An 18,453-nucleotide genomic window follows, 5' to 3' on the forward strand; every position below is an offset into this window, starting at 1 on the left:
CAGCGGAGCAGGTCTTGAAGGGCCCTGTTCAGCGGAGAAGGTCTTGAAGGGCCCTGTTCAGCGGTTCTTGAGACGGCGGGGCCCTGTTCAGCGGTGCTGGTCTTGAAGGGACCTGGTCAGCGGAGCAGGTCTTGAAGGGCCCTGTTCAGCGGTTCTTGAGACGGCGGGGCCCTGTTCAGCGGTGCCGGTCTTGAAGGGCCCTGTTCAGCGGTGCTGGTCTTGAAGGGCCCTGTTCAGCGGAGCAGGTCTTGAAGGGCCCTGTTCAGCGGTTCTTGATTCGGCAGTGCCCTGTTCAGCAGTGCTGGTCTTGAAGGGCCCTGTTCAGCGGTTCTTGAGACGGCGGGGCCCTGTTCAGCGGTGCTGGTCTTGAAGGGCCCTGTTCAGTGGAGCAGGTCTTGAAGGGCCCTGTTCAGTGGTTCTTGAGACGGCGGGGCCCTGTTCAGCAGTGCCGGTCTTGAAGGGCCCTGTTCAGCGGTGCTGGTCTTGAAGAGCCCTGTTCAGCGGAGCAGGTCTTGAAGGGCCCTGTTCAGCGGTTCTTGAGACGGCGGGCCCTGTTCAGCGGTGCTGGTCTTGAAGGGCCCTGTTCAGCGGTTCTTCACATGTGTCTCCAGGGCACCAGATCCGGACAATAGATGGTGTTCACTCGCCATCCGACTTTCCGCTTGCGGGGCCCTCCTGTGCTGGTGTCCCGTGGGTGTCCTCCTTCACCCCAGGAATGGGGCTGGTTGGGCCCTCCTGGGCTGCTCGCCTGCTGCCGGACTTGTCGGCCGTGCTGCCCTTGCCATCCTTCTGTGAGTCTCTGTGGCCCTTGCCTCCCTTTGTAGATGTGCCAGGTGGCACCCCACTTCCTGACGGTGCCAGGGTGGTGGCTGTGGAGGCTGCCGTCTCTGTCCTCTCGCGCCGGGCCTTCCCTTTTTTAGATTTTTTCCCAGGGGGTGGGCTGGCTGTCCCTTTGCTGCTGGCCGATGTGGCTGCCCTCGAAGGTGGTGGACTCCAATATCCCTGGACTAAGGTCCTTGTAGGTCCAGGGGTAGTGGTGGCTGAGGTGCTGATTGGACTTTTACAAGATGGAGGGGGTGGGTCAGGTGATGGAAAGAGGTTAATTTTTTAGAGGATTTTTTTTTTCGGAGCAATGGGAAGGGTAGGTGGAGTGGGTATGGGAGTGGAGGAAGAGGATGTGGTTGTAGGAGAGTCAAGTGTGCTGTCTTTGGGTGCAGGTGATTGTGACGGAGGCTGTCGTGAGGTGGATGGCTGTTGGGTGGGTGGCTGCCTGCGGTTGTGTGGTTTGGATGAGGGGGTGACAGACACAGTGGGAGAGGACACAGGGGACGTGTAAATGGCAGTGGGGGTGGTGACTGCACGTGTGCGGAGTGTTCTGGTGGGTGTGCTGGTGATGGACGTAGTGGATGATGATGTTGTGCATGCAAGTGTGAGTGGAGACGTCACAGGGAGGGAGGAGGGAGACGAGGAGGAGGGGGACACAGAGGAGGCAGTGGCTGTTGGCATGTCTGCATGTGGATGTTGCTTGTGTGAATGCTTGTGGGATGTGTGGTGCTTATGTCTGGATGAGCTGCCCTTGGGTGTTGAGGTGTGTGCAGGCTGGTCTTTAGGTGTGTCTGGGATAGGCAGAGGAACAGGGGAGTGGGACTGGGTGGAGGGAGTTGGAGGAGGGAGGCTGGAGACAGGGACAATGGCTGCCGTCAGTGCTGAGGCCAGAGCGTTGAACGATCGCTGATGGGCAGCCTGACCCGAATGAATGCCCTCCAGGTATGCATTGCTCCGATGCACCTCCCTTTCTACCCCCTGGATGGCATTCAAAAGGGTAGACTGCCCAACAATGAGCGTCCGGAGGAGGTCAATGACCTCCTCACTGAGGGCAGCAGGGGTAACTGGGGCAGGGCCTGAGGTGCCTGGGGCGAAGGAGATGCCCGCCTTGGTGTGCGAGCGGGCACGGGGCGAACGCTGAGGGGCTGCTTGGAGGGCGGAGCTGGTGCGCTGGGTGGCGGCTGTACCTGTTGTTGCGGAGGGCACGGATGTTGCCGCCACCACAAGGGAGCTCCCTTCCGAGGACATGTCGGTGTTGCTGATGTCTCCACGTGTCCCCGTTGTGGAGCCCCCCACGCCCTCCGTCTCACTGGTGAAATCAGAGTCCGTTGCATGGCCCTCCGGGGCCATGTGAGATGCAGCTCCCTCGTGCTCCAATGCCACTTCTCCTCCGCCAGATGATGCTAATGCATACATGAACAGGAAGAGCAGACAAAAAAAGGGGGGGGGGAACATAAAGACATGTTGAGTGCATGCATTGGCAACACAGTTGGCGGAGAGGACAGACACAGAAGCCCCCTGCACTACGCCGCGCACTTGGGGTACACTACTCAATCAGTGAGACCTGGACTACAAGCCAAAGGATGACAACTGCACACATAGGTGACACAGGGCCATGGATAGCTGTACATGGCACCCTACAGAGGTGGGGGGCGGGGGCACAGGGCCATGCCTTACGGAGGGGACTAGCCTACAGAAAGCGCCCTGGGCTACGGATACCCACATCCCTCCTCCCCCACCCAGACACCTCCACTGCGCGCTAAGATAGCAGAATGTGCTTGTACTCACCCCCTTGTGTCTGCTGTGATGTCCTCACGTGCCCATCCAAATCTGGGTAGGCCACCGGCAGGATCCGGGACATCAGGGGGGTCAATTGACGACTGGCACCCCTCCTACGTTGGGAGGCCATCCCCAGCAGAGCCTCCGCGGTCTTTCTGCTCCCGTGGCGGATGTCCTCCCACCACTTGCGGCAGTGGGTGCCCCGTCTGTTGTGGACCCCCAGGGTCCGGACGTCCTTGGCGATGGCACGCCAAATGTCTATTTTCTGATGGGCGCTGACCTATGTGACACGTACAGGGAGAGAACATAAAATATCAACATTTTCTGCATGCTCGATGTGAGTGGCCCCCCCTCCCCACCGTTGCCATGTGGCACATGCTCTCATCTGTTGTTTGATGCATGCCTCATTCGCTCCCCTCCGCACCGTCGTTCATTCACCCCACTCAACCCAGGCATTGGCCACAAAGCATGGTCCCAGTGTACTAACCTGTTGGTGTGGAGGACCGTAGAGTAGCGCATACTTGGGGAGGACCCCATCCACAAGTTTCTCCAATTCTTCAGAAGTGAAGGCAGGGGCCCTTTCCCCAGTCGCAGCAGCCATTGTCTCTTCCAGACCGAGGTCACAGCAGCACTTGCAGTATAGGTCCTCTCCTGTGGATGATCAGGTCTCGAGTGATTAATCAGATAGAAAATGGCGGTCACGCCCGCGGCGGTGCGTACCGCGGCGGTGCGTACCGCGGCGGTGCGTACCGCCGGCGCACTTCGTCATTGGCTCCTGAAACCCATAGGGTTCAATGTTAACCAATGCGGCTTTGCACTGCGGTCTTCGACCGCCTACCACCACGGTGTGCCACGCCAGCGCATTGACCTCACATCCCATTGTCACACTTCACAGGTCAGGCAGCCGCCATTTCAAGGGCCCACATGGCTTAATTTCTACTGCGTCACACAGGCCTAGGCCTTGCATTGCCACTCATACATGCCATTCACTGCATAGAGAATCCTGTACTGCGCAAGCTGTGGGAACGTACCTGTGGGTTGCTTGACTCTGTGCTCCATGTTGTCCTTCCTAGGCACCGTCCGCTGGGACTTGCAAGGAGATGGAGGAATGTTCCCGTGTACAGACCGCTGGTGGACCTGTCGACAATGGAAGAAAGACATGTCATACTGACATACAGACTTGACCGAGCCACTATACAGGAACTGTGTGCCCAGCTGGAGCCAGACCTGATGTCACCCATCCGCCAACCCACAGGGATCCCCCCTCTAGTGCAGGTGCTGTCAGTACTCCATTTTTTGGCAAGTGGGTCATTCCAATCTACCGTGGCCATTTCATCAGGGATGTCTCAGCCTATGTTTTCAAAGGTGTTGTCCAGAGTGTTGTCTGCCCTGATGAAATACATGCGGAGCTACATTGTTTTCCCTGAGGTGGGCGATTTGGCTACAGTGAAGGGTGATTTCTATGCCCTTGGACATATTCCCAACATCATTGGTGCCATTGATGGGACACATGTGGCTTTGGTTCTCCCCAGAGAAAGTGAACAGGTGTACAGGAACAGAAAAAGTTATCATTCGATGAATGTCCAGGTGGTCTGTTTGGCTGACCAGTACATCTCCCATATAAATGCCAAGTTCCCTGGGTCAGTGCATGACGCGTACATCATGCGAAATAGCAGCATCCCTTATGTGATGGAACAGCTACAGAGACACCGTGTGTGGCTAATTGGTGACTCTGGTTACCCCAACCTGTCCTGGCTACTGACCCCAGTGAGGAATCCCCGGACCAGGGCAGAGGAACGGTACAATGATGCCCATGGGCGTACTAGGAGGGTGATCGAGCGGACCTTCGGCCTCCTGAAGGCCAGGTTTTGGTGCCTGCATATGACAGGTGGATCCCTAATGTACTCACCGAAGAAGGTGTGTCATATCATCGTGGCCTGCTGTATGCTTCACAAGCTGGCTTTGCAACGCCAGGTGCCTTTCCTGCAGGAGGATGGTCCAGATGGAGGTGTTGTAGCAGCGGTGGAACCTGTGGAGAGTGAAGAGGAGGAAGACGACGGGGACGACACAGACAACAGGGACAGAGTGATACTACAGTATTTTCAATAACACACAGGTAAGAATCAACACCGGCATTTTACAATTACTTACAGTCTCCTGCCTCTCTACTGTCTGGCCTATTCCCCCAGTGTATGTTAACTGAGTTGTGACTTTCCCTTCAAATGTCAGAGATGTGGGCCCCACTGTGTGACCTCTGCTTTGTTTCCCCATGGACTACAGCTGTGTGACAGTGGTATGTTCTCATCACTATGTAACTGGACATTTTGGCAGCGTAAGGTCTAATACATTTGTTCACAATACAGGCAGACTCCTGATTATTTTTGTGCAATAAGTGATTTTATTAAAGTGTTGAATTTAGGAACATGGTTGAAAATCAGTGATGGGTGATGGTGGAGGAATGTCCATGGCAGAGTCCAGATTTTCAGTCTCACAGGTGCATTGTCCATATGCCTGTGGAAGGATGGAGCAGGGGCAGTTTAAGGTTGGACAGGGTGACAATGTGGGACAGTGGGATGACATCAGAGGGTATCCTTTGCTGGCGGGTGTCTTGGCATCCTACTCTGTCTTCTTTCGAGATCTCAGGCCCCGCTTGTGGGGTGGTTCTTCTTCTGCAGGGGGTGGGGTTCTGGTGGCCTGTTGTTGTGTGGGGGCCCCCTGTCCACTAGCGCCGGCGGAGGTGGTAGCCTGTTCTTGGTCCATGCTAGTGACAGGGGCCCTTTGTGGTGCCACATGGTCCCGCAATGTAGTGACAATCTGGTTGAGTGCCCCGACGATGGTGCCCATTGCGGAACTGATGCTTCGGAGTTCTTCCCTGAACCCCATGTACTGTTGCTCCTGCATGACCTGGATCTCCTGGAACCTGGCCAGTACCGTCGCCATCGTCTCCTGGGAGTGGTGGTATGCTCCCATGATGGAGGAGAGGGCCTTGTGGAGAGTGGGTTCCCTGGGCCTGTCCCCCCCTGTCGCACAGCAGCCCTCCCAGTTCCCCTGTTTCCCTGGGCCTCTGTCCCCTGGACCGTGTGCCCACTACCACTGCCCCCAGGTCCCTGTTGTTGTTGGGGTGGTGGGTTACCCTGGGTGCCCTGTAGTGGTGGACACACCGCTGATTGACGTGTCCTGGAGACAGAGGCATGGGCCCGCTGGGTGGGAGCTGTGCTGGTGTTCCCAGAGGGGGTTAGGACTGCTGTGGCCTGTGGCTGTGTGAGGGGAACCGACTGTCCCGAGGTCCCCGATGGGCCGGGCTGGTCATCTGGGTCCAGGGAGACAGAGCTGCTGTCATCACTGGTGGCCTCTTCTGGGGGTGGGATGGACATTTCAGGACCCTCCTGGGTGGTGTGGTGGCGTTTGGGTCCTGCAGGGGTATAGAAGTATGGTTATTGCTTTAGTGTGTGCCATATCGTACACTGGGTGGGTGCCGTGTACCCCAGGGCTGGCATTCCTGTATGGGGGCTTTTGTGGGGGTGGCTTGTGGGGGAGATGTGTATGTGCAGTGGGCATGCTTTGGTGATGGGTGTCCATTCTTTGTGGACGCATGCAGGGCTAGGTGTTGGGATGGGTGGGTTGTGATGGTGAGCCATTTGCAAGGATTTGGGGTGATGGGGGTGGGGGTATGATTTGGGATGCAGGTGGGGTGAGGGGGATGAAGTAGTGAAGATGAGACTTACCAGAGGCCATTCCTCCAGCTACTCCTGCGAGGCCTTCAGGATGCAGGATGTTCAAGACTTGCTCCTCCCATGCTGTAAATTCTGGGGGAGTAGGTGTGGGTCCATCGCAGTCTTCTGCACCGCGATGTTGTGCCTTGATACCATGGAACGCACCTTCCCCCGTAGGTCGTTCCAGCGCTTCCTGATGTCGTCCCAATTTCGTGGATGCTGTCCCACAGCGTTGACCCTGTCCACTATTCTTTGCCATAGCTCCATCTTCCTGGCAATGGTGGTGTGCTGCACCTGTGTCCCGAAGAGCTGGGGCTCTACCCGAACTATTTCCTCCACCATGACCCGGAGTTCAGCATCTGAAAACCGGGGGTGTCTTTGGGGTGCCATGGGGTGGTGTGGATGAGGTGTGGGGTGGTGTATGTGTTGTAGAGTGTGGTGAGTGTGGTGATGTGTGGTGTTTTGTGCGTGGATATTGTGTGGGTGATGGTGTGGTTTGCCTCTGTGTGATGGTGTTCTCTATTCTGTGCTGTCTCTCTCTGGCTTTCTGTCGTTTTTTTTGGTCGTAAGGGTTTGTGGGTGTGTGTTTTATATTGTATTGGGTGTGTGGGAGTGTTGTGTGTATGTGTATCAGGTGTGTGTATTTTAAATTGTCCAATGTGGCTGTGTTTTGAATATGTGTGTGTATTTTGACCGCGGCGGTGTGTACCGCCAATGGAATACCGCGGTTGAAAGACCGCCGCGTGGATTCATGGGTCGGAATGGAATGGGCGTATTTCTGTTGGCGTGACGGTGGAGGTTTGGTCATCGCCAGTTTTACGCTGGCCTTTGGTGAGACAGACTTTTGTGGATGTCGGGTTTTTGGCGGTTTTTGGCGGTTTGCCAGTTGCGGGTCAGAATGACCGTGGCGGTTTACCACGCCCGCGGCGGTGTTATAGCGGTCTTCTGACCGGCGGTAAGCGCCTTTTACCGCCGAGGTCAGAATGACCCCCATAGTCTATGTTGCCTATTAACATTTACTATTTGATTGGATAGCCGGACTACTTCTGAAGCTGGAAGATCTCCTGCATCATGATATGGTGTGTACCAAGCCAGTATAGGCCAGGCAGCCTTGTCATTATTTAGGGGACCCATTCTGACATTCATATGCACGTGGGGTAGATGACCGCAAAACCACGACTAGTGTTCCTGATAATTCAAAGGCACTTCCAATGCCAGTAGGAATAATCATTTTGTTGCTGTGGTGCAGATCTTAGTGTATGAAAGATCTACAAATTGGGATCTATAGCCTCAGCCTCAAACTCCACCCATGAGTAAAATATGTCAAATGTATGTGCAGCTTGTGTATTTACAACAAATGGCACCGCACCATCTGTGTTGGGAACCCCCCTATTAAGTAGATGTTGTGTGAGTGGTGCTCTGAAATTAGCCTTTATTGCAACAGAAGCTGCCTGTGCCATTTTCAACAAACAGATTCATAAACATGATTTTTAAAATCTTGAAATCGCAAATTGGGAATAATTTAGCTTGACAAACCTACAGCAAATATGTGCCCCTTTGTTAAAAACGATAACCAATATGACAACAGGTGTCTCAGCAAAACTAATAATTGTTTTTTTCAGTGTGTCATTCACACCTACTGAAAGATTTAGGTTATACTGTGACGCGGCCAGGAACCAAAACAATATGTTCTGTAGGTCCCTTTAGAGTCACAGGTGGAGATTTCTGACTCCCTGGCCCTAAGGACTCAGTCAATGTGCCAGCATGAAGCAGAAAACCAGTTTGACTGTAACCAATACACAACCCACTGAGCAATGTTTGTGTAAGAAGGGTTTTTTGTAAAAATCAGTTTTATAAGATGGGTCACAGGCAATTAGTGGACACTCATACACTCTTTTGTAAAGGAATAACTCATCAAAATGCACTAGGAAACAGAATGTGCATTTAAAATGTTTATTTTAAAATCATAATCTAATTTATAAAATACGAATGGTAACCACACAGAAAAGAAACAATAATACAACAAAGCAATTTATAATTATTTCAAATAACAGGATAAATTGTAACATGTGCTATTTCCCTGCACTATGCTAGTTCCAGTGGATTAGAAAATAAACTGCCTAATTCTGAGTTTTAAAGGTTTTTTTGTCTTTGCATACCTGTTTCAGAACAATAAGGTCTTATTGTTCTGTCCTGTTCTGTCTAGAGAGCTAGCCTACTCTCTCGGTCAAAATCTGTGGATTAGCAGACACCCATTAATTGCAAATAAGTGCAGCCAAATACACAACAACCTTCATTTTGCGCTGGTGCCTAGATCATGCCCTTCTTGTCTGATATGCCTGGTGCGAGGCTCCTCTGTGACCTATGGCCTGACATAGGAAGTTTGACTGCTAACGTGAATACTAAACAGAGTTTAACCAGGCAACTTGTTGACCAGCGTCAGGATAGAAATTAAACATGGCTGAGTCCGTAAAAACTTGTCGTGCAACACCTGAATAAAAAATAAATGTGGCTGATCTCAAAAGCTTGTTGCACAGCGTCAGAATATCATGAAACAGGGCTCAGCTTGGGAGCCTGTTGATCATTTGTTAAGATTTACTGTAAAGTGTTTTTGTAGCCACTAAGTTTCCAGCAGCTCTATGTTTTAGTAACACCTAATAACTTTACGTTCAAATAGAAAAATTAAAATATCATGAATTTTTTTGCTTAGACATAGTTATCACTAGTTTTTGTCACATTTGCAGATATATGAACATGCTAGAAATGTGCTTTTGATACAACCACAATCTTTTGTTTGTCATTTGTTTAAAACATATTTTTCTACGAAAAACAAAACATTTATAACGTTAGTTGTATTACTGTGCTGATTTCATGTGTGGTCAAAATCAATTAATAAAGATTTAACACATTTACCTTCCATACTTGTAACTCAACTTGACATTCATCTACCATTCACATACCTTTAATTCACATTATACTATTTTACTTTTTTAAATTCTCTTATGTGCAACATAATTAGAATTAGAAATCCGCCTGGCAAGGTTTGCGTTGGCTAAAGTCAGACATCCTCAATGATCAACAACCTCCTCAGTGCAAATGAAGATTTATTTTCATATATACAAGAGTTTGGGTACAATAATCATCTTACATAATGCAATTCTTTCCATTAGACACCTTTGCAATGCCAACCACAAATGTTCTCTAGACTTTCTATGACTGAGAAAACATTTTTCTTATGGATTCTCTCTGAATTTGGACTTGTAAGAATGACTAGAATTGCTCCCCTACATACATTAAAAGTCAAATTTTCTCACTGTTTAGTACTGTGAGATGTGGCTTGTGTAATAAAGGTGTTTTCTTAATAAAAGGTCATTGACAGGAACTTCGTTTCTTCATATTTATTCACAAGACAGGAATATCCGAACCATCCGAGCCACTTGCTTCAAGTTCCCTTCAAACTTCTTTTTGAAATCCACACCTCGTCTTTTTCAACTCCTCAAGGCTGTTGTCATGGCTCCATGCCATCTAATATCATCTAGCTCCATGACATCAACACATTCCAATAATACTACAGACCTCCCTTTTATACTATTAAAAAAAAACATATGGTTGATGTAACACAGTGTCCTAAATTGCTTACCCTTAACAAATATACATTCCGGTTACAAAACTTACTATCATTGAACTAACTACTTTACAAATTATCTGTTCATTAAAATGCTGTACAAGCATGCTAGTATATTTATAAACATCTGCATACACCAAACAAAATACAACAAACTTCACTTACAGCTCTACATTTACAGATTTGCATTCCATTGTTTTTAATCCCTTTTATAGCTCTCCAAATATGATGGTGTCTTCACAACTCTTTGACTTCACTTTCTCATTTTATTCTCACTGCTAGGCTCACTCTCTTTTGCAACACTCTCACCCTCTTCTTTACTCTTCACCACCACAACTCTATTCAAATTCCATATTCTTGAGTCAGCAGTTTTCACAGCATTTCTGAATGATTTTACCACTTTAACAGGATCACCAAACTTTCCACTCCAATCATTTCCTGGTTTTTTGACCCATACCCAATCCCCTACTTTCACTTTAGGAACTTTCACCCACTTTTTCATCAAACCACCATTTCCTCTTCCAGTTCCTCCAAATATTTCTTTCTCCATTCTTCCCTTCCTTTTTCACTTCCATCACACTTAACATTCACTCAAGCTACGGGCATCATACTGTTCAGTTTCCTGCCTCTAAGCAACTCAAATGAAGTTTTTCCAGTCACTGTGTGTGGTGTCAATCAATAAATCTCTACTTTCCTACACACCTCCTCCTTCCAGTCTAACCCATACCCTCTGGACATTTGCATAGTCTCCTAGAGAACTCTATTGAATTGTTCAACCATCCCATTACATTCGGGATGATATAAAGCACTCTTCTTGTTATTAATTCCATATTTCACCAAACATTCTTCTACTTCTTTCAGCGTGAGCTGCACATCCATTGTCAGTCAGTAAAGTACATGTGGCGAACTCTTTCAAAAATGCAATCACGTTTTCTTTAAATACCACTAATTACTTCCATTTCTGATCACTTTGAATACATGTCTAATAGTGCCAACACATACATTGCTCCACCTTTAAAATGAATGGGACCAAAAATGTCTAATGCTACTTCTTTTCAGGGTCAATCCAGTAACTCCCTTATCACCATTGGTTGGGTGCTTGGTTTGAATCCCTATTCACTCACCATACATTGTGTGCAATCTCTTACATTTCTTTCCACCTGTACATCTAGCCTGGCCACCAATAAACCATATGCAATCATTCCTTAGTTTTCTATATCCTAGAGTATATTTCATGCGCCATCTTAATCAGCTCTTCGCGCATTACTCCCGGTGAAACTGTTCCTCTACATAATAAACCTTGATTTTCTGCTAGTTCCTCTCTCACTTCCCAGTACTTCCCAGTATTTTCTAGTTTTTTTCTCTCAAATCAACTTTCTTACCCGACCATATTTTACTCGATTAACCACATCTTTCAACACTTCATCAGTACTGTTTGCTGTGCGCCACTGTTCCTCCAAAAAATACTGACCATTCTGTCTCACACACATGAATGTCTATGTCTTTTATCTTCTTCTTTACTTGTTACCTCTTTCTCTGAAACCAACCTAGATAACGAACCCGCAACCATATTTTTTGTCCCTGGGATATATACCACTTCAAATCTATACTCTTGGAGTGCACTACCCATTTATTTATTCTACTTGACACTGAATCCATACCTTTTTGTGAAAAATGTACCTTAACGGTTTCTGATCTGTCTTAATTACAAATTCTTTACTCCAGAGAAACATCTTCATTTTCATTATCCTCCAATATATGGCTAATGCCTCTTTTTCAATAACAGAATATCTTGTCTCAGCGCCCTTTAAACTATGACAAGCAAACATTATCATTTTTTCCTTTTGGCCATCACCTTGCATTAATACAGCTCCTAACTCCTTCGTACTTGTAACTGTTTTTAAAATTGACCTCTCACTAGGATCAAAACTTTTCAGATCAGGAGCTTTATCCAAATCTCTTTTTAATCCTTCAAATTCTTCTTCACAATTCCGATCCCAGACAAACTCCTTACCTCTCTTTAATACTTCTCTCATCCTTTCACTTTTCGTCTCAAATTTTGGCACAAACATATTGTAATATTACGCCATTCCCAAAAAATGTTGTAGCTCTTCTTTGTTGTTGGGTGAGGCCAGGTCTTTAATAGCCATCACCAAACTAGTTTCAGGCCTAAGACCTGTTTCGGTAATTTCATGACCCAAATACTCAATGTGCATTTAATAGTGAGATTCATCTCCCTTAACTTACTCAACACTTCCCTCACCCTTCTATCACATTCATCCACACTCTTTCCAAAAATCAAAACCTCATCCTGATAAATTGTAATACCTCCTACCCCTTTCAGCACTCTTTCTATTGCTCTCTGAAAAACGGATGCCGCTGACACCAGCCCAAAGGGCATCCTCTTGTACTTGAATGTCTCAAACGGTGTTACGAATGGTCTTAGATCTTTTGATTCTTCACTCAATTCAATCTGATGATAAGCAAATCTCAAGTCAATAGATGAAAAGACTTTAGCTCCCCCCAACAGCATCAACATGTCTGTGATCTTAGGAATGGGATATTTATCTATTATCACACACTTATTCAATTCTCTTGAGTCCACACAGAGCCTTAAATCGCTGTTGCGTTTTCTAGCTGCCACCACAGGAGCCAACCACTCAGTTCCCTCTATTTCTTCTATCACATCATCTTTCTTTAACCTAATCAGCTCTTTTTCCATATCATCCCTGACCGATACTGTTCCTTGTACTGGTCTTACTCCTCTCACTATCCTAATCCTATGCACATACTCCTTCAAACATCCTATTCTATCTTCAAACACCTTAGGAAATTCCTTCATAATCTCCATTTTAAACCTTTCATACTCCAGATCATGACTCACTTCCTGCACTCTTGTATTTAAATCCTATAAAATAATGGGAGGATCACTGTTAGGGTCTAGCATCACACCCAAATCCCTCTGATGAAACCAACTAAGTATACTATCTCCTTGTGAGGACACATACACCTTTCCCACAATCAATCTCTTACTATATTCGATCATACCTTCAAAATAACCTTCGAGTTGTATTGGTTCACCTCCTTATGCATACGCTTTGAGGTCTGTTTTTTTAATAAAAAAAATTTGTAGCTTCTCCATAAAAAACATCTGAGAGATCAGTGCTATGTTTACCCCCAAATCAAACAGTACATGCATAGTTTCTCCTTCAACCTAGATTCATCTATTGGTGAAGTTTGCCTTTCTTCAGATACCTGTAATACTATTTGTCCACAATCTGTTTCACTATTGTCTTCTTCCTGCTTTATATCAATATCTTTAACCTTACTATTCTTTCTTCTACATTCACTCTGGAAATGGCTCCTTTTTCCATATTTTATTCACACTGCTTTGATCGCAGTGCACTCTTTGAAAAGTGCCAAATGGTTTTTATTTCCAAACCTGAAACATCTCTTTTCCATTCCACTCCTTCTCTCCCAACCTTTGGATTTTCCATCCTTATTCATATCACTTTGTTTCACATCATCATTAACCTTACTGTTTTGTGCAATATTTTTTATTTACACTTAAATCCTGTTCTGACTCATTTTTTATAACATCCATGCATTTCATAGAAGGTTCAATTACTACAACTTCGTCTACTGAGGGATCGCCCCTTAACCACAACTCATCCCGTACTTTATCCATACTGCAACCAAGCATGAATTGGTCCCTTATTCTTTCATCTGCAGTTCCTGAAAACTTACATGACAATGCTAACTTCCTTAGCTCTGTAACATACTCCTCAACAGATTCTCCATCCCTTTGTGTTCTGTGACCAAAATTATACCTTTCAAAGATGGTACTGACTTTCGGTAGTATAGATCCAATTTTTTAATACACAACTCATATTCATCCAAATTAATAGCATCACTATCAGGAACATCAGGGAGAAGATCAAACACCTCTTGCCCCTCTGCTCCCAAACAATGTAATAATAAAGCTGCTTTACGCTCTGAACTCAATGAGGTGCCACATACCCTTGCATATCATTCAAAAACTCTTTTCCACTTGTTCCATTTTATATTAGGTTCGCCAGGAGATGTAAAAAAAAAAATGGTTGAGTTGCCACATTCTGCATTTTAAAATTGGCACTTGACCACTAAGAACTCAAAGTTGATCAATACTTTTTTCCATTAAGAAAGTACCTCTGTTACACACTGTCTGTTATCACTCTATCCTCAGGCACTATAGGTGTGCCTGTCACCGATCCAAGCAATATTAGTGTGCCTTTCAATGGGTTACAGTAAAAGGCAGAAAGTGTTATTGTGCCTGTCATTGAGTCACCCTAGGCACCACTGACGTACTAGTGTGCTTGTCCCTGATTCATAGTTGACAAGCAGGTATAATAAATAAACACCATAAGCACCACTGTACTTATTAATACAAGTACAGTCACACATATTACCGGAAAAACTTCCTCATGTCAATGTCTCCTTGTTTTCTGAGATTGCTGTAGATACTGTGATTTTTTCCCCAAAATATGACCGACTGACGTTATAAATACCGTTTGTTTCTATGGCAAGTTCCACTTGTTTTCCTAACATTCATGCTGCTGCTGAGGTTCGAGTGAAGCTCACGGTGGAGGATCATGGTGAAAATGGAGCAAGTAAGAAAAGGAGATTCCAAGAAGCCGATTGTGTGAATGCGGCATATACCTAGCTCGAGCAAACTGCAGTATTTACATTTAAATTCTTATTGCAATAATGCACTATTACTTTGATACTCCATTGAGTTTCACCCCACCGCTCGTCTGCCATGCAAAAATGTGCTATGAAATCATTCCAAAAATGCGCTGTCAAATTGTTCAACTATATTGTCACCAAATTATTTTAATCAGCCATGCAAAAAAGTGGTTCAATGAGTTTCCCACAACCGCTCGCCTACTGGGCAAGCTGCACTGCCAAACTGCTCCACCACACTGCCACAAAATTATTTCACAATTCAATTGCGGCTCAAGGACATCTCACCTAGTGTTAGGATGGTTACCATGCATCACTTATTTGATGTCTTGTGATTGTTTTCCTCTCATCACGAGCGTAATAAAGGTGTCTTCCTTCGTAATAAAAGAATAGCTTTTTTTAATCATTGTACTGATTATGAGTATGGGGTTAAGGCACCAAGGTAACATAATTATACATTTATGTCATTCTCACAGGCAATCATCAATGCTTGGAGAACAGATTGCTGACCTACACCTGCACAACCAGAAACTTGGAGAGAAGTTGAAGAAAGAGGGAAACACAATTGGTAGGGTATTCTTGCTCTCAGTCACACACTGTTGAAATGGGAATGTCTACTGCATTGCATACGGGTATGTGCCCCTGTACTGAGTGCCAGACTGCAAGTGAATCTGGTATCCTGACTTTTTGTTTGGCCCTGAACTCATGCTAATCAAGTGTACAAGCAGAGGCTTTGGCCTGTCTATGGTAATGCAAGGTCCAGATCTTGTTCTTTAACTTTGTGGGTTGCACCAAGTATGCCCTCATAGCTGGCATAGGACTACTGTCTATGCCCATGGTTGTCACATAAAGTGGTGGTGGCAATTAACCGAGTTTTGTGAATCATTAGTATGATCAGACCTTTTTTGTGTCAAAGGTGAGTGCAGTCTACTGACCCCTCTCATATATGAACAGAAGATCTTTGCACTAAAATCAGGGGTGCGAGTCGAGTGCGTGTGCATGCGATGGAGCTGGAGCACATAGGACTCTATGAGTGGTGGAAGTCTGAGTATTGGAACTAGTGGGGTCCATTTTGCATGTTCCCTGACTTAGCCTGGCACAAAATGAAGGGTAGATGCAACTTCTGTAGACAGTGGAAGTGTATTGCCTGCATTACTGTGACTGGAGGGTGGAGACTCAAACAGTGAGGTGAAGGACGGTGGAGGCAGGGCTGGTGAATTTCTGTGGTTTTGTTTGTTTAAACTGTGGCCTAAATTTAAGAAGGGCCTGGCGCCAACGATCGCCATATTAACATCATTTTTTTATGCTAATGTGGCGATAGTGTCACAAAAATGCTGTGCCATATTTACAAAGTGGTGCAATGCATGCATTGCATAACTTTCTGAACACAATTGAAAACAAATTTAGCAGAAAGCTAGATCTTGGTCCCAAAATATCTCTTTTTGTGATTTGGTGTAAATCTATTCAGTAGTTTTGGAGTTATTAAGGAAAAAATGGTTATGTATATCTAGAGATGTGAATCCACCACAGTGGATTCGTGGATCCACGTTCCACCAGCAATGCAGTGATTGGCTGGTCACAACCTGAGAGGAAAGTTGCGGCTGCCATTTTGTGCATTTGAACTCAGTCCTGTTGGGGGGAGGGGAGGAATACAATTTTAAAGTGGCAGAAGGAGTCAGGGAAGTGGTACCCTGACCTCATGGGACTGATGACAGGAACTCTTGTGGGCAAACAAAATGCCCAAAAATGTTTTGGCACTGGGTGTGGCTCTCTGTAAATCTGCAACAGATTTGTGAATTCAGACCCCAATTTAAAAAAAAACATACAGCCACTTACAGACCCAATCACACACTCACTCACACACACCCGCATACACTCACTAATACACCCACACAACCACTCACACACCCATACAGCCACTCACACACCCACACAGCCACTCATACACCAAGGCACACACACAATCACACACCTACTCACAGACCTACAAAACAACTACCACACCCAGTCACAGCACACACAGTTATAGTTTCTTGAGATAACTATAACTGCTGAATCTGAACAGAATTATAACATCCCTGTAACCTTTGGCTTTTTAGTGGATTAAGGGTTTTTATTAAACTCTAGTTCCTAACTATAATGTCCCTATAACCTTTGTTTTTTCAGTGAATAGATAGATAGATAGATAGATAGATAGATAGACAGAGTGGGTATAAAGTGCAGGGAAGTGTAGCTCTTCAAGCCCATCAGAAGATTTAGTGGGGCCTGGGTTGTGTGGCCCCTATCAAAGGAATGTTTTGGTCAAACACATGCATTGAATATTTTAACGTGCAGTGAACAGAAATAAAAAGCCAAAGTAGTAAGGACATAATGTCAGATTGTAGGTGCTATAGCATGGTCCTTATAGGATTTGAGAGCCACTTTAAGGAAGGATTGAAAAGTTCTCCTGCAGTAATCATTTTTGTAAATAGACATGGTGTTTGCAGTCAGTAGAATATCCACATGCTGGGCCCCATAATCTGTTTTGATACCCATATCGACTACTATCACCTTTTTTGCCCAGACATAACAGGACACTAAGGCCCTAATTATGACATTGGTGATAAATCCCACTTACCACCATGCAGACTGCTGCTAACATAATGCCACTGCGGTGGATAACCGCCAACCATATTATCACACATACATACCAATCCGTCACTATACAGCCATACACACAAGTCCGCCAGCCCAAAGGTCAGTGATAAACTGATGGTAGCAAAACCCACACTGTTACGCCAACAGAACAACGCCCATCACATTATGACCCACGAATCACCGCGGTGGACATACAATGGCGGTAAACCATTGGCGGTACATACTGCTGAGCTCAAAATACACACACACCTACAAAACTACACCACATTGGTCAATTCAAACTACACACACCTGACACCCATACACACACCACACCCACACCACTATAAAACACACACACACAGTACCCGCAACCCTTTACGACTACAAAGCATTGCCACCAGAGAGATACAGCAAGAGCACCCACACAACCGGAGCCACATAACACCATCACCTATATACCACCCATGCACCTTACATCACACACCCCAACACATCACCCCACACACCCTCACCCACACCACTCACACTACACCCATGGCACCACAACAACACCCCAGGTTCTCAGAGGAGGAGCTAAGGGTCATGGTGAAGGGAGTCTTCAGGGTAGGGCCACAGCTATTCGGATCACAGGTGCAACAGACATCCATTGCTAGGAAGATGGAGCTATGGCGGAGAATCGTGGCCTAGGGTCAACCCAATGGGACAGAACCCCAGAACAAGGGATGACATCAGTAAGAGGTGGAATGACCTACGGGGGATGGTGAGTTCCGTCGCAGCAAGGCACCAGCTCGCAGTACAGAGGACTGGCGGTGGACCCCCCACTTCCTCCCCCACAACTTACAACATGGTAGGAGCAAGTCTTGGCAATCATGAATCCTGAGGGCCTGGCAGGAGTAGGAGGAGGACTGGACTCTAGTAAGTTAAATCTCTATTACTATCACCCCCCCCCCCTACCTGCATGCCATCACAAACCCCCACCCTTACCCTCACTCCCATCTCTCCACCACCTCCCACATACCCCACCATCACATCCCACTCATCCCAACATCAAGCCCTGCATGCAACACCAATGCATGGACACCCCTCACAGACCTGCATGGACACCTATCACCACTGCATGCACACTGGAGGGAATCACCTAGCCCACCAAATAACACACAAGGCAAATCT

General features: G+C 46.5%; 1 protein-coding gene across 1 annotated transcript in view; it reads left to right on the forward strand.

The window, feature by feature from the left end:
- The window catches only part of LOC138246112 (ketosamine-3-kinase-like), a 379,374-nt gene that overhangs the window by 146,847 nt on the left and 214,074 nt on the right, over positions 1 to 18,453 (forward strand). The window contains exon 3 of the mRNA XM_069200357.1: positions 15,141 to 15,232. Within this exon, the coding sequence (XP_069056458.1) occupies positions 15,141 to 15,232 (92 nt within the window). The remainder of the gene's footprint in view (positions 1 to 15,140; positions 15,233 to 18,453) is intronic.

The sequence above is a fragment of the Pleurodeles waltl genome, chromosome 7 (genome assembly GCF_031143425.1).
Source record: "Pleurodeles waltl isolate 20211129_DDA chromosome 7, aPleWal1.hap1.20221129, whole genome shotgun sequence".
In the NCBI taxonomy this organism is placed as follows: Eukaryota; Metazoa; Chordata; class Amphibia; order Caudata; family Salamandridae; genus Pleurodeles; species Pleurodeles waltl.